This window comes from Corythoichthys intestinalis, chromosome 13 (assembly GCF_030265065.1).
Source record: "Corythoichthys intestinalis isolate RoL2023-P3 chromosome 13, ASM3026506v1, whole genome shotgun sequence".
Classification (NCBI taxonomy): domain Eukaryota; kingdom Metazoa; phylum Chordata; class Actinopteri; order Syngnathiformes; family Syngnathidae; genus Corythoichthys; species Corythoichthys intestinalis.
In genome coordinates this window covers 55,942,020-55,969,476 of record NC_080407.1, presented here as the reverse complement: position 1 = coordinate 55,969,476, position 27,457 = coordinate 55,942,020, and the positions used below count along the sequence as shown (strand labels likewise).

General features: G+C 41.9%; 1 protein-coding gene across 4 annotated transcripts in view; it reads right to left on the bottom strand.

Moving 5' to 3' along the window:
- LOC130928389 (phospholipid-transporting ATPase ABCA1-like) overlaps nt 1–27,457 on the bottom strand; it is a 125,968-nt gene that overhangs the window by 31,528 nt on the left and 66,983 nt on the right. For all 4 annotated transcript variants that reach the window (XM_057854950.1, XM_057854949.1, XM_057854951.1 and 1 more), the window contains 14 exons: nt 21,921–22,125; nt 21,738–21,851; nt 19,233–19,404; nt 19,032–19,163; nt 17,573–17,712; nt 17,356–17,493; nt 16,612–16,766; nt 14,635–14,719; nt 11,429–11,622; nt 11,320–11,371; nt 11,153–11,218; nt 11,006–11,038; nt 9,589–9,728; nt 3,707–3,834 (listed from right to left, as the gene is read on the bottom strand). In XM_057854950.1, coding sequence (XP_057710933.1) covers nt 3,707–3,834; nt 9,589–9,728; nt 11,006–11,038; nt 11,153–11,218; nt 11,320–11,371; nt 11,429–11,622; nt 14,635–14,719; nt 16,612–16,766; nt 17,356–17,493; nt 17,573–17,712; nt 19,032–19,163; nt 19,233–19,404; nt 21,738–21,851; nt 21,921–22,125 — 1,754 coding nt within the window. The remainder of the gene's footprint in view (nt 1–3,706; nt 3,835–9,588; nt 9,729–11,005; nt 11,039–11,152; nt 11,219–11,319; nt 11,372–11,428; nt 11,623–14,634; nt 14,720–16,611; nt 16,767–17,355; nt 17,494–17,572; nt 17,713–19,031; nt 19,164–19,232; nt 19,405–21,737; nt 21,852–21,920; nt 22,126–27,457) is intronic.

Sequence of the window (27,457 nt, the reverse complement as noted above, 5' to 3'; positions counted from 1 at the left end):
GCAAGATTGATGCTGACAAGCCCGCATCTGCACCACCAACTCTCGCAATCAGTTTTCCCGGATAGTCGAGAACAAATGGCGGGACGCCCTGTCCCAACACAAGGAACCCCGGAGAACCAACTGATAACACGGCTGACAAAACTCCAAGAGGCACTTTGACGCTGACCTGGCAAAATCCACAACTTTCGTTACCCTGACAACAGTAACTCCTGAATCCTCCTGTCCAATCCACAAACAGACAATAATCCTAAACAATGCCCAAACACAACCTTCTTCTGCCCAGAGCCCGCCCTGCGTAAGCCTTTAAAAAGACAATGTTTAACTAATTGTGGTCATTTTTTCTCGGGAACCTTTTGTTGACTTGTGACATGGTGACCCTGAATCCTCGCCTGGGTCCCTCTGTACTGTATGATTGCTGTTGACTCAGAATAAATTGTCAAGTTGTGCTTCGAAGCCTTTTTCCAGATTTCAAAATGGAGTCAGTACAAGGGGTTAAGACTAAGGTGAACGCGCAGAGTTTGGCCTTTTGGCCGGAGTCTCGCCGGCCAGGGTTGCTGGAGCTGCGCCGGCACCGGTTCGGCTGGCGTGATTCCGGCAATCTGGCTATGAATTGCCAGCCCTCCTGCTGCAAATGGATCGGACGTCTAGCACCGTCAACGGCAGCCAATGAGTTTAAAAGATTCACCAAAGATTCATTACAAAAATCTTAATTGTTGATATCATAGTTCGCATGTGTACAAATGAGCGGTGATAGCTGTGAGTCGGGTCGGGAACCTCGCGATACGAAAAAGACCTGGACGTGTCTCGGAGTCCCCATCGTAAAGACGTCGGGAGGACCGAGACCTAATGGTTTCCCCATACGTCGTGATAGAAATGCATCACCGTCCCCAGCGTTGGCTCAAGAGCGCACGTACCGCGGGTCCATAAAGAGCGCGGCTATGGCTCTCGGCCAACAATGACCGCGAGCAAATCGGCCGCGTGGATTATTACGGCGCTCGTGGTCTCGTCTCCATGAAGGTCGAACGGCCGTTTCCTTAGCCACCGGTGAGCGTCATCCGAGCGGTCCCGTTGTAAAAATGGATTATGTGCAGCCATCTGTTCCGCAATTAACAATGGCTGGGTTACCACAGTCTTCCGAGGTAATAAAAACCGGACTCGGGCATGGCGTACGTACACCGAAAAGGCGGAACTAATGAATCCGGGCACCGGGTGAACGCTGAGCTATTAGAAAGAACAAACCGAACAAACGGCCAAAATGCTCGCCGGCTGCAGAATCTCGTCGTCGTAAACGGGACGGTTTATGAGGCACGCCTCTGTGGACGTCGCTTTTAAGTGGCCACTTTCAAGGTCACTCGAGCAAAAGGATAATATTCGCTAATTAGAGCCGAGGACGATGAAATGCGCTTTGAGAATGATCGCGGGTCAAAGTTATTTGGATAACCGGGAAACACTAAAAACTCTTACTTATTACTATTAATTCTGCTTCTTGTCTATTGGAAGGGAAATTAAAGAATGGTTATAGATACTGTAATGTGTGTTTTAATAGAGAAAAAAATGGAACTTAACAGTAGAGTTGTGACAATATATCGAAAAGGTGATTTATCGAGACACGTTGTAGCCCGATCGATATGCTCCCACCCAGAACTGGTGTATTGTTTTAAAAAGTTGTCACTGTTTAAAAAAAAACAAAGAACCAACTGGTTGTTACCAAAATCTTCCATAAAAATAGTGTCTACATTGACGGCGCTAATGGCCGTCAATGGCACTGAAACAAGAGCAGTCTTTTATGGAGAGACAGCGAGAACCAAAAGTAGTATTTACCATGTGGCAAAATGGATTTTGACATGTGGCATTTTATTTTTGCCATGTAGCAAAATAGATTGTGCCATGTGGCATTTTTTTTGCCATGTGGCAAACTGCACATTGGTTTGTGGCATTTTTTTGGGGGAGGGGGGGTTATGGCATTTTTTTGGGGGTATATGGCAGTATTGCAGGCCATGCGCGTCCATGCCATTGACGGCTATGCATGTCCAAATTTCCCATTCATTTTAATACAACTAATGTAAAGTGTATGGTCAAAAATACACATACCACAAAAATAAAAAATATGCTACATGTTAAAATCCATTTTGCCACATGGCAGAAAAAAATGTCACATGGTCAAATCCATTTTGCCACATAGCAAAAAATATATATATATATTGCCACATGGCAAAAAAAAAAAATGCCACATGGCAAATACCACTTTTGGCAAAATCAATTTTGCCACATAGCAAAAAATGCCACATGGCAAAATCCATTTTGCCACATGGCAGAAAAAAATTGCCAAATGGCTAAGTCCATTTTGCCACATAGGAAAAAAAATGCCACATTAGAAAAAAATGCCGTATGGCAAAATCAATTTCTCCACATGGCAGAAAAAAATGCCATATGGAAAAATACATTTTGCCACATAGCAGAAAAAATACCACATGGCAAAATCCATTTTGCCACATGGCAGACAAAAATACCACATGGCAAAATCCATTTTGTCACATGGCAAATACCACTTTTGGCAAAAAAAAAAAAAAATGCTGCATGGTAAACAAAATGCCACATGGCAAAATCAATTTTTCCACATAGCAAAAAAAAAAAAAAAAAAAAAATGCCACATGTCAGAAAAAAATGCCACATGGCAAAATCCATTTTGTCACATGGCAGAGAAAAATGCTACATGGCAAAATCCATTTTGCCACATGTCAGAAAAAAATGCCACATGGCAAAATCCATTTTGCCACATAGCAAAAAAAATGCCAGATGGAAAAATCCATTTTGCCACATAGCAAAAAAATGCCACATGGCAAATACCACTTTTGGCAAAAAAAAAAAAAAAAAAATCCCACATGGCAAACAAAATGCCAAATGGCAAAATCCATTTTGCCACATGACAAATACCACTTTTGGTTCTCAGCCCTGCTACTTTTGTGGGCATTTGCAGGTCACGTCCTATTCATTTGGGGACATTCTTGTCTCACTTCCTTTTCAGTAACCCAAAATCAACATGCAGTGACTGAAAACGAACCGCAAATGCCCCAAAATGAAGACGTTTGAAGTTTAAACGGATTGGACGTCTACTGGTGAGCAACTCATAGCAGAAGGAGGAAAATAGCTTGTATTTCCAATAATTAGTTGTATTGTAAAATGATTTCCTGACCCATGTATTGATAATTTTCGTATCCTAAATCGTATCGTGAGACACCCAGATGTTCCCACTCCTTACTTAACAATTACAATTCCTTTTAATTAATTTCTAAAAAGCTATGTTCTGAACGTTCGGCGCCCCCCGTTCAAAATGGATTGGACGTCTAGCACCGTCAATGGCAGCCAATAAGCGGACGTCCGTGCCAGAGAGATAAAATGAGCTCTCAGAAAAAGAGCAGAGGCCACAATTAATTACGTTACGCTAACATCGGGGGAAATAAAATACCTGCAGGCTTGGATGGATGATCTTTTCAACAAGGAGGTACTCTTTTAAACAAGTGATTGGCACGGGCTAATTTGTAAATCCTTCGAGGGAGAGCGCCGTACGTGCGCGATGAGGCGACAGCAATATGCTAATCCTGTCCCGGAAGGATTACATATCGTGTTGGAAGTGTGAACTGATTGAGACGTCAACTCAAGTCCCTCGAGGCTTTGTCTCGGCTCATCCGGAAGAAACGGCGCTTACCTGAAGAAGGTGGTCTGAGGCAAGCCGTACATCCACGGTTGTAATTCCAGACTGGGATATTCGGAGAACGGCGGAACGATGAGCGAGAAGATCAGGGAGAGGCACACAAAAACAGCGGGCAACACCACCTAAAGCACCAAATTGGTCAAGCGATTAGTCATCAGCGAGCTGGAAAATCAGATCTATGATATACTAGATGAATGGCCCTGCGTTGTGTAACAACGCAATACAACTGACTGGCAGATACTTTCAAACAGAAAACACCAGAACATAACAGCAACCACCACTCTCAATCATGGTTGCCACAACTACGCATGAACCATTGTGGGCGTAACACAAAATAACAGTCATTACAATATGAAGATCCAGCTCAAATGAATCCCTGAGTAATATTTTCAAACCGAAATGTTTGAAAGCCAACTGCGACATTACAATCGTCTTTTGCCCAAAAGATGGCGCCGTTGCCTTCTCAATCAGGGATTTTCTATGCAAATTTTTAGAGTTTCGAATACATTTTCCACACTAAATGGAGGCCTATAGAGATCAAATACATCTAAGAACACTCCCAGACCGTTATAGTCAAAAATTAGTAAAATTCCATGAAAATCAATCGAGCTGTTTCGGGGTCCATGGGGAACGAACACACACAATGACAAAATTCCATTTATAAGTTTAGATATCGATATCCTTCCGTGCTACAAAATATCGTGATATATCACTTTTTCAATATATTGTAACTAGGGCTGTCAAAATTATTGCGTTAACACACGGTAATTAATTTTTTAAATTAATCACGTTAAAATATTTGCCGCAATTAACACACATGTCCCGCTCAGACAGTATTCTGCCTTTTGGTAAGTTTTACAGCAAGGTTTTTTGTGCTGTCTAACAGCGAACTCTTGTGGTCGCTTAGCGACATGGTTTATTGCTTTCTTGCCAGTTCAATATGGCTGCACGACATCTCGGGCTGACGCCTACGTTGTAATGTTGTGCTTATATGATCCTTGGACAAGATTTGTCCGTAAGTATGGTTGTTGTAAAGAATGTACATGTTAGTAAGCGAAATGTTATATTTTTTGTATGAGACGCTTTTTGTTTATGTTTAGTGAACCTGTATAGCGTGCTAAGCTAACGTTGTTGCTAATGCAATGCTTGTGTACTTTTTTTTTTTGTAGTTTCACTACGGTCTAAAGAGGACAGTGGTTTGAGGCCATTTTATTAATAAATCAGATGAAAAAGGAAGAAGTCTGATTACTAAGGCGTCGTTCACTAGCTGTCTAGCTTTGGAAAAAGTAGACGCTTCGGAGTGAGGATAGCATAGACAGATTTAAATGACAGTAGAGTGAAATGCCCACTACAGTACTTATGTGTTGAATGTATATATCCATCTTGTGTCTTATCTTTCCATTCCAACAAATTATTTTACAGAATATATATATATAATTTACAGAAAAATATGGCATATTTTATAGATGGTTTGAATTGCGATGAATTGTGATTAATTACGATTAATTAATTTTTAAGCCGTGATTAACTCGATTAAAAATTTTAATCGTTTGACAGCCCTAATTGTAACATCCCTTAGCACGGTACATATTATTTATCAATTATTTTATGTATTATTTTGACATTACAATTTTTTTTTTTTTTATATATTCCATTGATAACATATGAATTATAATTAAATATGAGTTTTATATGCACATTATATTATATACATGCTGGCCAAAATTTTTAGCACACCTGCAATTTGCAATTCTGTCAGATAATGCTCCCAGAAAATGATTGCAATTACAAAAGCTTTGGTAGTATTATCGTCATTTATTTTGCTTGCAATGAAAAATAAAAAAAAAAAGAATGGAAAGAAAATCTAAACCATTATTTTTTTACACAAAACTCCAAAAATGGGCTGGACAAAACTATTGGCGCCCTTTGAAAAATCATGTGATGCTTCTCTAATTTGTTTAATTAACAGCACCTGTTACTTACCTGTGACACATAACAGGTGGTGGCAATAGCTAAATCACACTTGCAGCCAGTTAAAATGGATTAAAGTTGACTCAACCTCTGTCCTGTGTCCTTGTGTGTACCACATTGAGCATGGAGAAGAAAGACCAAAGATCTGTCTGAGGACTTGAGAAGCAAAATTGTGAGAAAGCATGGGCAATCTCAAGGCGACAAGTCCATCTCCAAAGACCTAAATGTTCCTGTGTCTACCGTGCGCAGTTTCATCAAGAAGTGTAAAGCCCGCGGCACTGTGGCTAACCTCCCTAGATGTGGACGGAAAAGAAATATTGATGAGAGTTTTCAACCCGTACTATCCGTCTGCATCTAAATAAAAATGGATTCTGTGATAGGATAACCAGGAAGACCCCACTTCTGACCCATAGACATAAAAAAGCCAGGCTGGAGTTTGCCAAAAATCACCTGAGAAAGCCAAAAATGTTCTCTGGTCAGATGAGACAAAAGTAGAGCTTCTTGGGAAAGGGCATCAACATAGAGTTTACACGGGGAAAAAAACGAGGCCTTCAAAGAAAAGAACAGGGACCCCACAGTCAAACATGGCGGAGGTTCCCTGATGTTTTGGGGTTGCTTCGCTGCCTCTGGCACTGGACTGCTTGACCGTGTGCATGGCATTATGAAGACCACAAACAAATTTTGCCGCATAATGTAGGACCCAGTGTGAGAAAGCCCTCAGAGGTCATGGGTCTTCCAGCAGGACAATGACCCAAAAGCACTAGAAAATGGTTTGAGAGAAACCACTGGAAACTTCTAAAGTGGCCAGTCCAGAATCCTATAGAACACCTATGGAAGGATTTAAACATGGCACCCTTGAAATCTCAGAGACCTGGAGCAGTTGGCCAAAGAAGAATGGTCTAAAATTCCATTGTAAGAAACACATTGATGGATACCGGAAGGGGTTGTTCGTAGTTATTTTGCATTTGTAATTGCATTAATTTTCTGGGAGAAAGTGACCATTATCTCACAGAATTTTCTTTTTCGTTCTCTTTAGTGTTTTTTCATTGCAAGCAAAATAAATGAAGATATTAATACCAAAGCATGTGTAATTGTAATCATTTTCTGGGAGAAATTCAGCATTATCTGACAGAATTGCAAGGGTGCCAATACTTTTGGTAGTATGTTAAAAATGGAGGGAGGGACAACACTACTTAGCAATAAATTAAGGATTACTTTATACCGAATCGGTTTTAATGTGCATAACACTAGAAAAAAAAAATCCCACTCATGTATTCATTTTCTGGGTTCGTTTTGTTTCTATACATATTTTAAAAAATCCAATTCTCCCGCACATAATTTGCTTTCCTTCATTCCATTGTTAAAGGTCAGATATCTTCAAAGCTTAATCACTTGGATTATTTGGGGAAAGCGGGCGTATATGTGATTAATTGTCCCGGCGTGCAAGTTTGCAAAATTGCACCAGTGGAAATCCGAAAAGTCCCGGCACTGAGAAGCAAGATAAAGAGCGAGCGATGAGACTGAAAAGCTTAATGACAGACTCTCTCTCTCGCTCTTGTTCTCCCTTATTCTCTTATTTGACAGTAATTGCAGGTGACAGCTGGTACTTCTCCTATTGAGAGCGCAGCGAAAAACAAAGTCATTAAGGCTTGGTAAAAGCCAAAGCACTTGCCATGAACAATGCATGAGTTTATCGGGGATTTGGAGCCGAAGAGGGCCTCGCCCGATCCCGCCGGCCGGGAAAACATTCGTTTTTATGACCACGCGAATCGTGCTCCGGCGGATCCCTGAGAAGAATGTACAAATTGGACGTCCATCATCGTTAATGGTGCTGAAAGATTCAGTAGGGCCGAGAACCAAAAGTGGTATTTGCCATGTGGCAAAATGGATTTTGCCATGTCAATTTTTTTTTGCCATGTGGCATTTTTTTTTGCCATGTGGCAAAATGAATTTTGCCATGTGGCATTTTTTTGCCATGTGGTATTTTTTTGCAATGTGGCAAAATGGATTTTGCCATGTGGCATTTTTTTTTTTGCCATGAGGCGTTTTTTTTTGCCAGGTGGCAAAATGGATTTTGCCATGTGGCATTTTTTTTGCCATGTGGCATTTTTTCTTTGCCATGAGGCAAACTGATTTTGCTATGTGGCATTTTTTTTGCCATGTGACAAAATGGATTTTTTCATGTGGCATTTTTTTCCCATGTGGTATTTTTTTGCAATGTGGCAAAATGGATTTTGCCATGTAGCATTTTTTCTTCCAGGTAGCAAAATGGATTTTGCCATGTGGCATTTTTTTTTTGCCATGTGGCAAACTGATGTTGCTATGTGGCATTTTTTTATGCCATGTGGAAAAATGGATTTTTCCATGTGGCATTTCTTTTTGCCATGTGGTATGTTTTTGCAATGTGGCAAATTGGATTTTGCCATGTGGCATTTTTTCTTCCAAGTAGCAAAATGGATTTTGCTATGTGGCATTTTTTTTTTTTTTGCCAGGTGGCAAAATGGATTTTGCCATGTGGCATTTTTTTGCCATGTGGCAAAATGGATTATGCTAAAAGTAGTATTTGCCACGTGGTATTTTTTTTTGCAATATGGCAAAATGGATTTTGCCATGTCACATTTTTTCTGCCATGTGGCAAAATGGGTTTTGCCATGAGGCATTTTTTTATCACGTGGCAAAACTGATTTTGCCACGTGGAATTTTTTTTTGCAATGTGCAAAATGTCTTTTGACACGTGTTTTTTTTTTTTTGTTTGTTTGTGGCCAAATGGGATTTTGGTTTTTGGTATTTTTTGGGGGGCAGAAAATCACAGCCACAGATGTTTTTCTGCCACTTAATATAAATGGAAAATTTGGACGTGCATAGCCGTCAATGGCATAGTCTCGATTGCCAGTTGAATGTCAATGCGCTGTAACGCTAAGTGTATGGTCAAAAATCACAGCCACACGTTTTTCTGGTATTTAATATGAATGGAATATTTGGAAGTGCATAGCTACCAATGGCATGGACGTGCATGGCGTCCAAAACTGCCATACACCCCAAAAAAATGTCCCCCCCCACCCCCCAAGAAAAAAATGCCACAAACCAAAATTCATTTTGCCACATGGCAAATACCAATTTTCGTTCTCGCTGTCTCTCGAAAGACTTCTAAAATTGTCTTAATAATAGACGTCGGGGCAACGTGGACCAAAATGCAGGGAAAACAAAAGGCAAGGCAAGGCAGGTTGTTGGGGAACTCAGAAATGCTTTCATAGTAGTTAAAAAATATACAAAGTTAAAACAAAAGGTATCAAAAATGACTTGGTAGAGGAATCTGAACACGAGGGCTTGGACGTACAAATAGCAACAAGAAGAAATGGACGTACAAATAGCAACAAGAAGAAACGGCACATGGGGAACTTAAATACAGACCAGATAATGAGGCACAGGTGGGTGACACAAGAGGCATCGGATTGGTCAACACACAAGGACAACAGGTGAAATCACGGGAACAATAGGAGGAAACATACCCTAACAAATAAAGGCTGTAAAGCGCGAATGTCTCGAATTCTAAACTTCGCTTCCACCATTTTGTTCTCATAAAATGGTGACAAAACCATTTCTCACTCTCTAATTTTAGAATTCAATCTTTAGACGGCACATGTCAGATTGGATGTCGCTGGGTGGCACTTATCCAAACATTGGAAATAATTGCCGCACCTCAGCAAAATGGATTTTGACTCATCGGAAACGCGCGGCGTTTATTGATTTTGACTTTGGAAATTATGGACAAGAAGACTTTAATGGGCTAATAGCGGCTTGTCATCTAGGACATGACATTACGCAGGCAATTAATACGCAACTAATGAAAACACATGATTAGTTTGTCATTCGTAGATGTCCGTAAACGTTTCGGAGGCCGTTACCTGGGCGATGATTCCCTTGCGGCTCCGGCGGGCGTGGTGGAAGCGCTTGATGAGGAGAGCCAGGAACTGCCTCCTGATCAGTCGACAGCCGCCGATGAGCACGGAGCTGCTTCCGCCACCTCTGCCGTCCTTCTGGAAACCTGACGTGGACACTAGAGTTGTCCAATAATGACTTTTTAACCGGTATCGTAAAAAATTTCCGATACCGATGTCAAACCGAAACCGATATATACGGTCTTTGTCATGACAACTGGACAAAAGCCAAGACAAAATTACCCGTCGTATGCGTTACATTGCAGACCTATTTTTCAAAACTTGGGGAAAAAAAATAATGGTAGACCACACATCTGTCATATCATAAGCAATCACCAACGCTCATGTCGGGAGAGACTGAGAACCAAAAGTGGTATTTGCCATGTGGCATTTTTTTTTGCCATGTGGCAAAATGGATTTTGCCATGTGGCATTTTTTTGGCATTTGACAAAAAGGATTTAGCCATGTGGGAATTTTTTTTTCATGTGACAAAATGGATTTTTCCTATGTGTCTATGTGGCTTTTTTTTTTTTGCTATGTGACAAAATGGATTTTGCCGTGTGGCATTTTTTCTTTTTACCACATGGCAAAATGGATTTTGCCATGTTGCATTTTTTCTGCACGTGACAACATGGATTTTGCCAGGTGGTAAAATAGATTTTGCCATGTGACATTTTTTCTTTGCCGGGTGGCAAAATGGATTTTGCCATGTGGCATTTTTTCTTTGCCGGGTGGCATAATTGATTTTGCTATGTGACATTTTTTCTTTGCCATATGGCATTTTTTGCCAAAAAAAGCCTTTTTTTGCCCCCCAAAAATGCCACCTGTCAAAATCCATTTTGCCACATGGCAAAAAAAATGCCACATGGCAAAATCCATTTTGCCACCTGGCAAAAAAAAAAAAAATGCCACATGACAAAATCTACTTTACCACCTGGCAAAATCCATGTTGTCACGTGCAAAAAAAAATGCCACATGGCAAAATCCATTTTGCCACCTGGCAAAAAAAAAACGCCACATGACGAAATCTATTTTACTACCTGGCAAAATCCATTTTGCCATGTGGCAAAAAAATGCCAAATGGCAAAAAATATTTTGCCACATGGCAAAAACATGCCACATGGCAAAATCCATTTGGCCACAAGGCAAAAAAATGCCAAATGGCAAAAAAATGCCACATGGCAAAATCCATTTGGCCACGTGGCAAAAAAAATGCCACATGGCAAGAAATATTTCGCCACATGACAAAAAATTGCCACATGGCAAAAATATTTTGCCACTTGGCAAAAAAAAATTGCCACATGGCAAATACCACTTTTGGTTCTCGGCCCTGCTGCATGTCTTATGAACCGACTGTCAAATCAAATGTTAGCAAAAAACTTACCTTCCAATTGAGTGGCAAACATCTCTACGTCACCTGCACAGAAGCACAGAAAAGTAAAAGTGCCAAGTGACCTAGCTGCATTATTAAATGATTTCCCTGCATATTTTTTTGTAGGGGATATTTTGAAATAAATGCAATGAGACTTGCCGCTCGCCTCCCGTTCCGTTTCGGGATGGACGGCCGCGGCGGCCGAGAAGCTCTTCCGCTCTGCCGCTGAGGGAATTAAAAATAAAAGATGCTGTTTGGCCTGACCCAATTTAGGGTTATAAATAACAATAAAAAAGTACTTTTAAAAAAGCTCACTCGGCCCTTACTTAAAACGTCTGCTGCATCCACTCCAGTGTCTTCGGCTACTTTCAAAAAAATCTGTTCCAAAAAAGTATGTGGAATGCAGGACTTGGACCATTTTAACCCTGAGCGTACCTCTTCCAGTGTGGTGTCAGAAATGCCGTAGCTGCTCAAGCCTAGGGCGGACAGTGCCGGGTCCAGCTCGCCGAAGAGACGCGCAAACGATCCGTCGAGGGCGCCCTCGTAGGGCAGGACGCAAGTCAACTCTTGGCCGACGCGCTCCAAGAATTGCGCCTGAGGAACGTGGCGATGCACCAACTCACTCAGTGCTGGAAAAACAAAATAAACCGATAGTATCTTTTCTCGTATTTACCGTTTGACTGTTTGTATTACTCTAACACACCCAATATAGAATAGCATTTATATCATAGTTTAAGGAAAACGAGCAGAATATATTTGACATAGAGCAAAAGAGATACATGACGCCTTCTGACCACAGAAGCCCAACGCGTACATCATGCAGCTGACTGAGCAAGATTGACCCTGACTACCAGGTGATAGGCAAGACATCTACAATCCATCATCTTCGATTCCAAATCCCGCAATCAGTTTTCCAGGACAGTCCAGAACAAATGGTGGGACGTCCTGTCCGATAAGGAACACCGGCCCAATATCCAACTGATAACACGACCGCCAAACGCCCCTTTGACGCCGAGGCGGGCAAAATCTCCCACTCCGGTTGCCTCAGTAACGGTGACTCAGCAACCGTGACGCACGAACCAGACAGCCCAAACTGCAATAGAAGATTAGCCTGGAACTCCAGACTCACCGCTGTTCCGGCTTCAAGCCCTGGCAAAAAGTATGGAATCACCAGTCTCGGACGAGCACTCACTCACTCACATTTTATCATGTAGAACAAACTCTGATAAAAAGCTTGAAAAAAATAATGAATTAGTTCAAAAGTGCAACTCTTTAGCATTCAGAAACACTAAAAGAAATGAATAAAAACATTGTGGTAATCAGTAAATGTTACTTTTATAGAGCAAGTGCAGGGAAATATATATGGAATCAGGAGAAACAAACAAAGAAATAACAATCCAAACACATCTCTAGTATTCAGTAGCACCACCTCTGGCTTTTATGACAGCTTGCAGTCTCTGAGCATGATACATTGTCATCTTGGAAAATGACATTTTCAATTGAAGGGATAAGAAAGCTGTCTAAAATTTCACTGTAAACTTGTACATTTATTGAAGATTTAACCACAGTTCCTTTGCCTGACATGCAGCCCTATATCATCAAGGACTGAAGAAATTTTGATGTTTTCTCCAGGCAGTCATTTTTGTAAATCTCACTGGAACAGCACCTAACAAAAGTTCCATTATCGTCACTTTGTCAACTGAAGATTGACTCATCACTGAAAATAACCTTCATCCAGTCATTCACAGTCCACGATTGTGTCTCCTTAGCCCATTGCAGTCTTCCTTTTCCGTTGAAGGAATTCCCCCCGCCCCCCGCCAAGCTGCGGAAACAGCGCCAGCCGAACGAAACTTGTGTTTCGAAGCCTCTTTCCAGCTTTCAAAATGGAGTCAGTACAAGGGTTTAAGACTAAGTTTAATCATAGGCGGAGTTAGACTTATGGGGCAGAGGGGGCACAACATGTTGATGACCCCGACAAGAATATTCATAATAATAAGTCGACAATGACCGTTTTTTGTCTCTCATCGTTCTTGAGGGGAATTCTAAATCAGGCTGCTTAGGCAATACTTTTCACCAAGATCGTCATCCATTGAATATGGTGCGCCCGCCGGTGTTGTGCCAATGTAGTTACCCCTGGCAAAATTGTATCCCCTGGGCGGAGCCATATGGAGGTAGATTTGTATCTTTATTATTCAATCAAAAAAAAGTTGCCTAAATCAAAATATATATTTTCAACCAAAAAAAATGTTGCTTCAATCAAAAAAAAAAAAAATGTGTATGAATGCAAAAAATACATTTGAAACTCAAAAAGCAAAAAAAAAAAAATGCACGTGAAAGCTATTTTTCTTTTTTCATTGAAGTCAAGTTTTTTTTTTGATTGAAGTAATGTTGATTTGTGTTTGGGCTACATTTTGGCTAGGACATTTTGTCTTTTTTATTCAATCAAAAAAGAAGTTGCTTCATATGAAATATTTTCAAAAAGAAAAATCACTTCAAACAAAGAAAAGAATTTCAATCATAGAAAAAAGTTTTTGAATGCGAAAAATTATTTGAGATTGAAAAATTTGCATTTGAACACCCAATTTTTCATTGAAAATTTTTCGTTGATTGAAGCAATCCTTTTTGTGTTTGGGCTGTATTATGGGTGGGACATTTGTGTCTGAATCATTCCATCTCAAAGAAAGTTGCTTCAATCAAAAAAATATTTTCAATCAAAGAAAAAATTCATTTGAAAAATAAAATTGCCCTCCACTAAAGAAATTTTTTTTGGACCCATTATAAAAAAATTTTTTTTCCATTTCATTCATTTTTGTAGTAGTTGGTTTGCCTTACAACTTTTATTTATACAGGAAAGTCAATTACATGCAATGACACTTTTCTACCATCAGTGGGTCCTGGCCCCCCCTAGCCCCCCCTTAAAATCCGCATATGAGGTGAATGCGCGGAGTTTGGCATTTTGGCCAGGTTGTTGGGTTTCGCCAGGCCGGCTCGTTGGAGCTGCGCCAGCGCGGGTCTGGCGGTTCGGCCGATTCCGCCGATCTGGCTAAACGGTCAAATTCCTTTAGTATATAAAATTTCGACTACAAAATATCACATAAAAATAACAGTTCGTTCATTCACCCCTCCAAGTCAAAATGGATTGGACATCAAATGCTGCCAAATGCAGTCAATTTATTTGAAGATACATACACATTAAATTAACAAGAAAAGAGACCAAAACTTTTACAGAAACAAAGGCTGTGTTCAGATGGCAGGCAAATCTGATTCCAATCAGATTCCTCCAAAAATGTGATATTTAGGACAGACTGTTCACACTATATTTAGGAAGTGTCCAAATCAGATCTGGGCCCATTCAGACCGGGCCACATTATTGACACACCTGGCAGGTTGCTGTGGAAACGAGAAGCATCTTGTCCATATTTGATATGAAACTACGTCCCAGATGTGGCTTCAGTCAGTCTTGCAAAAATCAGATTTCTGTGCTTTGGGACTACTTAGACGACAAAAGAGCTATCCAGTTTCAATCTGGATTAGCTAAAAAACACATTTTGGCTACCAGTCTGAACAAGGACAAAGTTTTGGAGTCATGAATAAACTTTTATCATGAGAAGAAAAAAATTGGTCTTGAACCCAAAGTTTACCTGAAGGATGCACCCCGTTGCAGGTTTGACTCCCGATGGCGGTGTGCTCATAGCCGTCGTTTCTTTTTGAAGGACGTTCTTGCTCCTGCGAGAGACGCAATTGGATTAGAAACGGAAGGGCTCAGCCACTTAAAATGATGAAGAGTGACTCCTCCGCAGCGGCGCATTGACGCTAACCGAATCACGGCGCTGGGCTTTTCCGCTTAATGGCACTAATTAAACCGGAATGTGCCAAAGACGCTTGCTTTGATTCCAAATCAAGGCCGTGATGAACAACAGGTCCAAAAAGTGTTCGAACAGGACTGGACTTTAGTGCCCTGCCATATCCCAATCTGCCCAGCCTTCCCTTTTTCAGTCCTCTCGTTCACGTTTTGACCGTAATACAGTGGGGCAAATAAGTATTTAGTCAACCACCAATTGTGCAAGTTCTCCTACTTGAAAAGATTAGAGATGCCTGTAATTGTCAACATGGGTAAACCTCAACCATGAGAGAGAGAATGTGGAAAAAAAAACAGAAAATCACATTGATTTTTAGAGAATTTATTTCCAAATTAGAGTGGAAAATAAGTATTTGGTCACCTACAAACAAGCAAGATTTCTGGCTGTCAAAGAGGTCTAACTTCTTCTAACGAGGTCTAACGAGGTTTAACCACTCGTTACCTGTATTAATGGCACCTGTTTTAACTCATTATCGGTATAAAACACACCTGTCCACAACCTCAGTCAGTTACACTCCAAACTCCACTATGGCCAAGGCCAAAGAGCTGTCGAAGGACACCAGAGACAAAATTGTAGACCTGCACCAGGCTGGGAAGACTGAATCTGCAATAGGTAAAACGCTTGGTGTAAAGAAATCAACTGTGGGAGCAATTATTAGAAAATGGAAGACATACAAGACCACTGATAATCTCCCTCAATCTGGGGCTCCGTGCAAGATCTCACCCCGTGGCGTCAAAATGATAATAAGAACGGTGAGCAAAAATCCCAGAACCACACGGGGGGGGACCTAGTGAATGACCTACAGAGAGCTGGGACCACAGTAACAAAGGCTACTATCAGTAACACAATGCGCCGCCAGGGACTCAAATCCTGCACTGCCAGACGTGTCCCCCTGCTGAAGCCAGTACACGTCCAGGCCCATCTGCGGTTCGCTAGAGAGCATTTGGGTGATCCAGAAGAGGACTGGGAGAATGTGTTATGGTCAATTGAACTTTTTGGTAGAAACACAGGTTCTCGTGTTTGGAGGAAAAAGAATACGAATTGCATCCGAAGAACACCATACCCACTGTGAAGCATTGGGGTGGAAACATCATGCTTTGGGGCTGTTTTTCTGTAAAGGGACCAGGACGACTGATCTGTGTAAAGGAAAGAATGAATGGGGCGATGTATCGAGAGATTTTGAGTGAAAATCTCCTTTTGTCAGCAAGGGCATTCAAGATGAGACGTGGCTGGGTCTTTCAGCATGACAATGATCCCAAACACACAGCCAGGGCAACAAAGGAGTTGCTTCCTAAGAAGCATTTCTGCCTATCCAGTTTCCAGATCTCAACCCCATAGAAAATCTGTGGAGGGAGTTGAAAGTCCATGTTGCCCAACGACAGCCGCAAAACATCACTGATCTAGAGGAGATCTGCATGGAGGAATGGGCCAAAATACCAGCAACAGTGTGTGAAGAGTTACAGAAAACGTTTAGCCTCAGTTATTGCCAACAAAGGGTACATAACAAAGTATTGAGATTAACTTTTGGTACTGACCAAATACTTATTTTCCATCGTGATTTGCAAATAAATTCTTTAAAAATCAAACAATGTGATTTTCTGTTTTTTTTCCACATTGTCTCTCATGGTTGAGGTTTACTTAAGTTGACAATTACAGGCCTTTCTAATATTTTCAAGTGGGAGAACTTGCACAATTAGTGCTTGACTAAATACTTATTTGCCCCACTGTATTATAAAAACAACAATCAAAATCAGATACCTTGACCAGTGTGAGGTAGTAGCCTCTACCGAAGCGCTTCTTGAGAAAGAGCGAGGAGCCGCAGCATCGCATCCTGCCGTGGGCGATGATGGCGATCCGGTCTCCCAAGATGTCCGCCTCGTCCATGTGATGCGTGGACAGGATGATGGTGCGGCCTGGAGAAATCGGCATTAAACTCGAAGACACCGAACGCCATAGCAACAAAGCGGACGGCGGCGCGTGGGCGTGAATTAAAACAATCTCGATCGAGACCGGAGTTACCACGCAACGAGCGGGGTTATTTTTAGCCGCTCTTTTTGGGGAGAAAATCGACCGTCGCGGACGGCAGTTGATGAAAAACGAAAGCGTCATTTCTGACAATTATTTTTCAAGTGCGGCCAAGCTTCACTTAGCAACGCGCGCGCAGATTCCTGCAGAAAGTGCTAATTAACACGTGCGGCGTGCTGCAGCGTGATAGGAAACGCCGCGTCGCGCCGCGCCACCTTTTTGTCATTGAGCTCAGTGTGATGGCAGAAGAGCCAAATTTGATCCCATTTTTCAGTGCCATAGACATCTATTTGTGTGGGTCTTTCTATCCAAATGAGTTACTACAGGAATTGGATGTTTATCATCATCACTGAAGGATTTTTTTCGAGAGAGTTGTTCCTAGAGATGGCTTCCCGCGTGCGTCGCCGCGTTTCGCCGAGCTTCACAGTTGCAACTACAAAGGGCGAAGGGTTCAAAAGGCTCGGTCTGCCGGCGTGCCTTGTTTGTACTTGAGGAGCAGCTCCCAGATCCCTCTGCGAGCGTAGGGGTCCACCCCCGCCGTGGGCTCGTCTAAGACGACGACTTTTGATCCGCCGACAAAGGCGATGGCCACCGACAGCTTCCTTTGCATTCCGCCTGTACAACAATCAAAGAATGGGAATAAGACTTCGGCGTGCGAGCGTGCCTACGTGACGTTATTAGCTTAGCGCGCCACCTGACAAGTTCTTGGCTAGGTCGCGTCGCTTGTGCGGCAGGCCGACGTCCCGGATCATCCGCTCCATCTCGGCGTCCGCTTCGGCGCCGCTGCGACCCTTCAGACGGCCGTAAAAGTAGATGTGCTCCTCCACCGTCAGCCTGGCAAAAGAAATTCAGTTAAACTTAGGCCATGTTTACACGACTACGATCTTACGCAGTCATGCAAAAGTGGCGTTTGCGGTTATTACACGATTATTATTTGTGGTGGGAAAACTGCGTGCATACGGAAGCGCAAAAGTGCATGAAACCTCCAATTTGCCGATGTAGTACGCATTCCTGATGTGTAGGTGGCAGCACCCCCAAAACCCTTCCCTTCTGCTATTTCCTCTTTCCTCCTGGTTGAAGAGAATATTTTTTCTCGTATTTACCGTTCAACTGTTTGTATTACTCTTAACATACCCAATATAAAAAAAATAGCATTTATATCATAGTTTAAGGAAAACAAGCAGAATATATTTGACATAGAGCATAAGAGATACATGACGCCTTCTGACCACGGAAGCCTGATGCGTGCGTCATGCAGCTGACTGAGCAAGATTGACGCTGACTACCAGGTAATAGGCAATACAATCCCACGTCTGCAACACCAAACCCCGCAATCAGGACAGTCCAGAACAAATGGCGGGATGTCCTGTATTACCACAACACCCGATAACAAAAATAACTCAAGGTTTGATAGCCTGGCGCCTCTCAGACATCAAGGCAGGCCGAACTTCCCACCTCAGTTGCCTCACTAACCATGACCCAGCCATGGTGACACACGAACTTGACCGCCCAAATCTGCAAAAGAAGACGACCCAAACACACCCCTCTTCCTGCCCATGGCCCGCCTCGCGAGGGCCTTCAAAAAGACAATGTTTTACGAATCATTGTCATTTTTTCTCAGGAACCTTTTGTTGACTTGTGATATGGTGACCCTGAAACCTCGCCTGTGTTCCTCTGTGCTGTATGATTGCTGTCGACTCAGAATGAATTATTATTAATAAATAAATCAACTTGTGTTTCAAAGGCTTTTTCCAGCTTTCAAGATGGAGTCAGTACAAGGGGTGAAGACTAAGGTGACCGCGCGAAAGTTTGGCCTTTTGGCTGGGTTGTTGGAATCTCACCGGCCCAGGTCGTTGGAGCCGCACCAGCGTGGGTCCAGCGGTTCGGCTGGCGTGATTCCAGCAATCTGGCTAAAATGTCAGATTCCTTTATGGTCAAATAACAACATAACGCAGAGTAATTTTTTGTGGACTGACAAGGCGGTAGAGCTGTTGCTTTGCTAAACGCAGTTAGGCTCTGTACAGGGTTGCTACTTGAAGACATGCATTGAAGTGCCTCTGACAGTCCAATCCGTTTAGACTTGGAGGTTCAAATACGACGGGGCTGTTTTAGGAGGAACAGAGTGAATCGCTATTATGAGATAAATGGCTCACTCGTTGAAAAGGACATTATGCTGGGGGCACATGCCCAGATGTCTCCGGGCGGCGTCCACGTCCGTCCGGATGTCGTAGCCGTTGATGAAGGCGGTGCCCGATGTGGGCGGGAATAGGCCCGTCAAAATGGACCTGCACAGGAGGAAGCCACAAATATAGGTATTCTTTCTATTTGGTCAGATAAGGCCCGGAAGGACTTGCATGGTGGTGGTTTTTCCGGCTCCGTTGTGGCCCAAGAAGGAAGTGATGTGGTTCTCGTAGAAGTCCACGCTCAGCCCGTCCACAGCCAGCTTCTTTCCCGTTTTGTAGATTTTTACCAGGTTACGTACCGACACCCCGGCTTTCAGACCGGGGTCCGTTTTCTCCAGGTATTCTTAAAAAGACGGTATCAGTTTATTCAACCGGATGACACAGAAGAAATGTGACAGATTGTTTGACCATCATTTTGGGCCAAAAATAATTACCAATTGTAATATTAGGAGTGTAAAATGCCAGCAGGGCCGAGAACCAAAAGTAGGATTTGCCATGTGGCATTTTTTTGGTTATGTGGCAAAATGGATTTTGGTTTGTCGCATTTCTTTTTTGGGGTGAGGCGGTGGGGAGTACTACAGCGCATTGACTTGGGTGCCAGTTGAATGTCAATGCGCTGTAATGTAAAGTGTATGGTGAAAAATACCCCCCCCAAAAATGCCACAAACCATGGCACATGGCAAACATGGCAAAAAAAATCCACATGGCAAAATCCATTTTGCCACAAAGCAAAACCCAATTTTCCACATGGCAAAATCAATTTTGCGACATGGCAAAACAAACAAAAAAAAAAACAAACAAACAAAAAAAAAAAGCCAAATCAAATGGCAGAAAAAATGTGTGGCTATGATTTTTGACCATACAATTTACATAACACTGCATTGACATTAAACCGGCACCCAAATAAGGCTAAGCCATTAACGGCTATGAACGTCCAGAATTTCTATTCATATGAAATGGCAGAAAAACATGTGGCTGTGATTTTTGACCATACACTTAGCATTACAGTGCATTAACATTCAACTGGCACCCAAATAAGGCTATGCACGTCCAAATTTTCCGACCAACTTTCCTGTAATTGTTGACGAGGCTCCTGAAATAACCTGGCGGTCCACCCACGAGCGTAGCGACGGGCGTACCCAAGATTCATCAGTGCAGAAAGAAAGCTGACTGACACAGAAATTTGGATGTGCGTCAATGGCATAGCCTGACTTGAGTGCCAGTTGTACTTTAATGTAAAGCGTATGGTCAAAATCACAGCCACACGTCTTTCTGCCATTTAGTATGAATGGAAAATTTGCACGTGCATTGACGTGCATGGCCTGCAAAACTGCCATACCCCCCCGCCCCCCAAAAATGCCACAATCCAAAATCCATTTTGCCACATTCCAAAAAAAATGCCACATGGTAAAATAAATTTTGCCACATAGCAAAAAAAATGCCACATGGCAAAATCAATTTTGCCACATGGCAAAAAAATTCCAAAATCAATTTTGCCACATGGCAAAAAAATGCCACGTGCCCAAAAAAATGCCACATGGCAAAATCAATTTTTGCCACATGGCAAAAAAAATCCAAAATCAATTTTGCCACATAGCAAAAAAAAAAATGCCACGTGCTAAAAAAAAAAATGCCACATGGCAAAATCAATTTTGCCACAAGGCAGAAAAATTCCATAATCAATTCTGCCACATGGCAAAAAAAATGCCACGTGCCCAAAAAAATGCCACATGGCAAAATCAAATTTTCCACATGGCAAAAAAAAAAAACGCTACATGGCGAAATCAATTTTGCCACATAGCAAAAAAAATGGCACATTGCAAAATCAAGCAAAAAAAATGCTACATGGCAAAAAAAAAGCCCAGATGGCAAAAAAAATTCCAAAATCAATTTTGCCACATGGCAAAAAAAATGCACGTGCCAAAAAAAATGCCACATGGCAAAATCAATTTTGCCACATGGCAAAAAAATGCTACATGGCAAAAAAAAATGCCACATGGCAAAATCAATTTTGCCACATGGCAAATACCACTTTTGGTTCTCGTTGTTTCTCAAATAATGGGAGGATTTTAAAAATTTTTTATAAGACTAATTAAGGCTAGGAAAGTTAACGCACATATTAATTAACAGCGAATTATTTTAACATCGCATTAACTCTATCATATAAGTTAATGTGAATCATTTCTTCAACACGACAGCACATTAAAAATCAAAGTGCGCCGAATACTATTCATTATTGAATGTAATTGCAGTTAATGAATTTTAATCAACAAAAGTAATAAAACTTATTGCACAACAGTATACTGTATGTTACAATAAATACTCTGCAAACTCCCAATTGTAACTCATTGGCTGCCATTGACGGTGCTCGACGTCCAATCCGTTAGGACTGGAAGAGTTCATTCGTCCCTCCCAATCCAAATGGATGGGACGTCGAGCGCCACCAATGGCAGCCAATCAGGTAATAAAAATAAGGCAAAGAAAAATGATCGCAAATGTAAAACAGAACACGCATTGCCTTAAAAAGTGACACTTCTGAGAAAGCCGGCGACAAAAATAAGCTCGAATGCTCGTTAAAACAAAAGCGCGATTGTCACCTGAGGCGAAAAGCAAGGCGCTAATGCTAGTCACCTACACATTTTTCACTTCAAATGCGCTAATGTGTTTCCATATTACCGTCGTGCAAGGTGGCGACATCATTCTGCAAAGGTGTGTCAGCTTTGGACGCGCTCCCGCACCAGTATGACGCCGTGAAAGGAAAATACCACGGCCTTGGGATCCCGTACTGACCTGAGATGACAGAATCAAGATGTTTGAGTGACAACGCGCATCCATTTTTAAGTTTAACCGGCACCATACCTGGGAAGACGTTTTCGATGTACCAAGTGAGCGTCCAGTAGAGGGCGGCGTCGAAGAGCATCATGGCGACGGATACGACAAAGGTGTAGCGCTCCCCCTCCTCGGGACTCAGGCCCATGTTGGACCACTGGATGCCGACGCCTTGCTCCTCGTACTTGGAGAAGCTTTCGCAGCCGAAGCCGAACGCCACGCAGGACAATAAACTCTGAGGGGGAACGGGAAAGCCGACGCGACCGTTTATGGGCGGCAAAGCGAGCAGGTACACGGCTTGTTTGATGCAGAGTCGTGTTCGGGAACAGCTATAAAAAAATGCTTTTGCATACCGACTCAAAACAAATCATCAATCCTACACGGAGGGGAAATTGCCAGTGACGCCTTTGCCCGTGAAACATTAGCCGTCGCCTATCGCTCCGCATCATCGTGTCGCTTGCCAGCTGCCGCCTCACGCCTCATTTGCTCGCAGCATTTGTGCCCCGGAGAAGTATTTCCCGTGGCTTCCGAGGCAAATCGGCACCGATTCCGTCCGCGTCTACCGGGCGGATCCGATGGCTCGTCACCGGGTGGGCCCCTTGTCCCTTTCACCCTTCTCTTGTGTTTGTTCCTCGGTTGTCGGTAAGGAACAAACAAGCAACGGTACAAAAAAATGATCTTGAGTACTGAAGGAGGCAGCATCTAACTGTTTGCATTATTCTAACACACTTAATATAATCAATCAGGGAATAGTATCGTTTCTCGTATTTACCGATCAACTGTTTTTATTACTCTAACACACGCAAAATAAATAGCACTTATACCATAGTTTAGGGAAAACAAACAAACTAGCCAGGACTCAACGGGCCCTCGGGGAACGTATCGATTTCTCTGTTTTCGGTGATTTTTTTTAGAGTCTAAATAGATTTGGCTTACTCTTCGATGCAATGTCAAAAAAGCAAGAAAATAATACATTATAAAGGTATGCTAAATGTCTTTTAAATATGTTTATTATGCTTTTCAAATAAATATTCCCGGTGTATTTTCTGTTACAAGGTGTAAACATATCTATTTGGATTTAAGTTTTTTTAATCCAATTGGATCATTCAATGCTTCGTTATCGATTCCTCCAATTTCTTTTCGGTGTTTTTTTTTTTTTTAATATCGTAAGACCTTCAAATTGGCCATTTCATTTGCCATGCAAAAGTAATAATAACCACCTAATAATAATAAATAAATTGGCCACTTTCATTTGCCATGAAGAAGCCCTAAGCCTTAACCCTAAACACCAAAAAATGCCCAACTTTGCTACCCGGAACAGGTCAGGCCCGTGAATGAAAACTCACCATTTTGATGTGAGAAAATATTGTTGAGTTTATAAGCATGTTCAGAACTTCAAATTGGCCATTTTAATTTGCCCTGAAGAAGCCCTAACCCTAATCCCCAAATAACGCCCGAATTTGGTACCCCGCCCAGGTCAGGCCCGTGAATGAAAACTCACCATTTTGATAACTTAACATCTCATACGTCTCTTGAAGAGTCTCACCAATTTTGAGGAGGATCCAACAAACTGCCTTGGCGCAAAGGTCTCAAACGTGTATGTTGGTTTTCGACAAAAATGGCATGTTTTTCAACATTCAATGCAAAATACCCGATTTTCTGTTCTGTTTAGAATATGGGCGCAAGAGACTTTTTGAAGCATTTTTGCATAAGGTATTAACTCCCCAAATTTCATTGCTCTATGTTGAAAAAAACCTTTATGGAAAGGCCTTTTTTAAAAATTCCAGGGGGCACCACTGAGCTATTTTTTGGACATTTTTTCACAACGTTGCCAAATTATTGAAATTTTCGTGAAATCTTTGTGCAGATGTTGGTGACTTTTTGAGCATGTTAAGACCTCCAAATAGGCCATTTTCATTTGCCATGAAAAAATAATAATAATAATCCTTTGCAGAAAAATAGGGCCTTCGCACCGGTTGGTGCTCGGGCCCTAAATATAGGGCATAAGAGATACATGACGCCTTCTTAACACAGAAGCCCAACGTGTGCGTCATGCAACTGACTGTGCAAGATTGACGATGACAAGCCGACGTCTGCACCTCCAACTCTTGCAATCAGTCCTCCCGGACAGTCCAGAACAAATGGCGGGGCGCCCTGTCCCAACATGAGCAACACCGCCCGATATCCAACTAATAACACGACTGACAAGACTCCAAGAGTCCCTATGATGCTGAAGTGGCAAATCCACAACCCTCGTTGCCCTGACAACAGCAACTCCCAAATCCTCCTGTGGAATCCACAAACAGACAATAATCCAAAACAACGGCTTAACACACCCTTCTTCCTGCCCACAGCCCGCCCCATGACATCCTTCAAAACACTGAATGTATAACTAAGGAATATCAGTATATTTGGGGAACCTTTTGTTGACTTGTGATATGGTGACCTTGGATCCTCGCCTGGATCCCTCTGTGCTGTATGATCGCTGTCAACTCAGAATAAATTGTCAACTTGTGTTTCAAGCCATTTTCCAGCTTTCAAAATGGAGTCAGTACAAAGGGTTAAGAATAAGGTGAACGCACGGAGTTTGGCCTTTTGGCCAGATCGCTGGATCTGAGCCAGCGCTGGTCCGGCGGTTCGGCTGGCGTGATTCCGGCAATCTGGCTAGAAAGTCAGATTCCCTCAGTACCCTAGAAAGTAACCTTGCTCAAAGCAGGAAAGAAAAGCTTGTCGGTAAGGACACGCCTTATGCCTGGGAGACCATAACTCAACAGAACTCACTTGAATGAAGACAAGAACAAGACTTTTGGGAGTCTAGACCTGTCAGGTTCTTGCTGGCAAACCAGCGGACGCGGAACAAGAGAGTCGACGCAATTACAGAAAAAAAACAACGGACAAAAATACTAAATTACCAACAATGCCAAAGTGCAGGGATGACGAAAAACAGGGAGCTTCAATACATCTGAGGAAAGACACCCAAGAACTTACTGAGATTTGTGTTAAAACTATGAAACATAACAACTGATGGTCTTAAAAAAAAGGCATTCAGAACTGCGAGGTAGATGTATTGCAGGTATTCTTGGACAAAAGAATTGCTACCTCTGTAAGAAAAAGAACAAACGCAAAATACGCCCGGGGCTCTCGTTTGCCGCACGGTTCCTATCTGGTCATCGGAATTCGGGTGAAAAAAAACTTGCCTCGATTAAAGACTTCATTATCTGGAACAATGTAGGGGAGAGCGACACCGTGTAATATCATCCACATTCGAGAAGAGAAGAAAAACCTCCGGCCTGATAAAGCGCGAGGATGATCTCGATGGCGGCGCGGGCAGGGAAACATTGCTTATGCTAATTAGCAGGCTAAAAGGCTATCCGTCTTGGTGAAGCATGGAAGGGGAAAAAAATCTCAGTGCTTTGAGCCTATGTAGAAATGTGAGTGGGAGACTTTGCAAAAGGCTAATAGGGAGTGTACTGCCACAACTTCTCAAGCCAATCATATCAAAAGCTGACGTAAACAATCATGAAATCGAACCAAATTGGGTCTAATCTCTAGTTTTCTACCTTACCATAACCCAAAGCGTCACCTCACCCTACCCGAACCTTAACCTCCAAAGTTCATCCCAGTCAAAAAAATAGTATGACACCTCTGGATGTAGACAATAAAGGAGAGACGGGGAGAATGAAAAGTGGTATTGGCCATGTGGCCTTTTTTTGCCATGTGGCATTTTTTTGCCAAGTGGCCAAATGGATTTTGCTATGTGGCATTTTTTTGCTATGTGGTATTTTTTCTTTGCCAAGTGGCAAAATGGATTTAGCCATTTGGCAAAATTGATTTTGCCATTGTGAATTTTTTTTTGGCATGTCACATTTTTTTTGCCATGTGGCAACATTGATTTTGCCATGTAGCATTTTTGTTGCCATGTGGCAAAATGGATTTTGTCATGTGGCATTTTTTTTGACAAGTGGCCAAATGGATTTTGCTATTAGGCATTTTTTTTTTTTTGTCATGTGGCATTTTTTTGCCAAGTGGCAAATTGGATTTTGCTCTGCGGCATTTTTTTTCCTATGTGGCATTTTTTTCCCTATGTGGCATTTTTTCTTTGCCAAGTGGCGAAATGGATTTTGCCATTTGGCGAAATGGATTTTTCCATTTGGCGAAATTGATCTTGCCATTTGGAATTTTTTTGGGGATGTCGCATTTTTTTTGCCATGTGGCAACATTGATTTTGCCATGTAGCATTTTTGTTGCCATGTGGCAAAATGGATTTTGTCATGTGGCATTTTTTTTGACAAGTGGCCAAATGGATTTTGCTATGTGGCATTTTTTTTTTTTTTGCCATGTGGCATTTTTTTGCCAAGTGGCCAAATGGATTTTGCTATGTGGCATTTTTTTTGCTATGTGGTATTTTTTCTTTGCCAAGTGGCAAAATGGATTTAGCCATTTGGCAAAATTGATTTTGCCATTGTGAATTTTTTTTTGGCATGTCACATTTTTTTTGCCATGTAGCAACATTGATTTTGCCATGTAGCATTTTTGTTGCCATGTGGCAAAATGGATTTTGTCATGTGGCATTTTTTTTGACAAGTGGCCAAATGGATTTTGCTATTAGGCATTTTTTTTTTTTTTTTTGCCATGTGGCATTTTTTTGCCAAGTGGCAAATTGGATTTTGCTCTGCGGCATTTTTTTTCCTATGTGGCATTTTTTCTTTGCCAAGTGGCGAAATGGATTTTGCCATTTGGCGAAATTGATTTTTCCATTTGGCGAAATTGATCTTGCCATTTGGAATTTTTTTGGGGATGTCGCATTTTTTTTGCCATGTGGCAACATTGATTTTGCCATGTAGCATTTTTGTTGCCATGTGGCAAAATGGATTTTGTCATGTGGCATTTTTTTTGACAAGTGGCCAAATGGATTTTGCTATGTGGCATTTTTTTTTTTTTTGCCATGTGGCATTTTTTTCCCAAGTGGCAAATTGGATTTTGCTATGCGGCATTTTTTTTCCTATGTGGCATTTTTTTTCCTATGTGGTATTTTTTCTTTGCCATGTGGCGAAATGGATTTTGCCATTTGGCGAAATGGATTTTGCCATTTGGCGAAATGGATTTTGCCATTTGGAATTTTTTTGGGGATGTCGCATTTTTTTTTTGCCATGTGGCAAAATGGATTCTGCCATGTGGCATTTTTTCTTTGCCATTTGGCATTTTTTTTTCCAAGTGGCAAAATTGATTTTGCCATGTGGCATTCTTTTTGCCATGTGGCAAAATGGATTTTGCCATGTGGCATTTTTTTTTTTGCCATGTGGCATTTTTTCTTTGCCATGTGGCATTTTTTTTGCTAAGTGGCATTTTTTCTTTGCCATGTGGCAAAATGGATATCGCCACGTTTGCCAAGTGCCATGGTTTATAGCATTTTTGGGGGCGTATTTGGCATTTTTTGGGGTATATGTCAGTTTTGCAGGCCATGCAGGTCCATGCCATTGACGGCTACGCACGTCCAAATTTTCCATTCATTTTAAATGGCAGAAAAACGTGTGGCTGTGATTTTTGACCGTACACTTTACATTAGA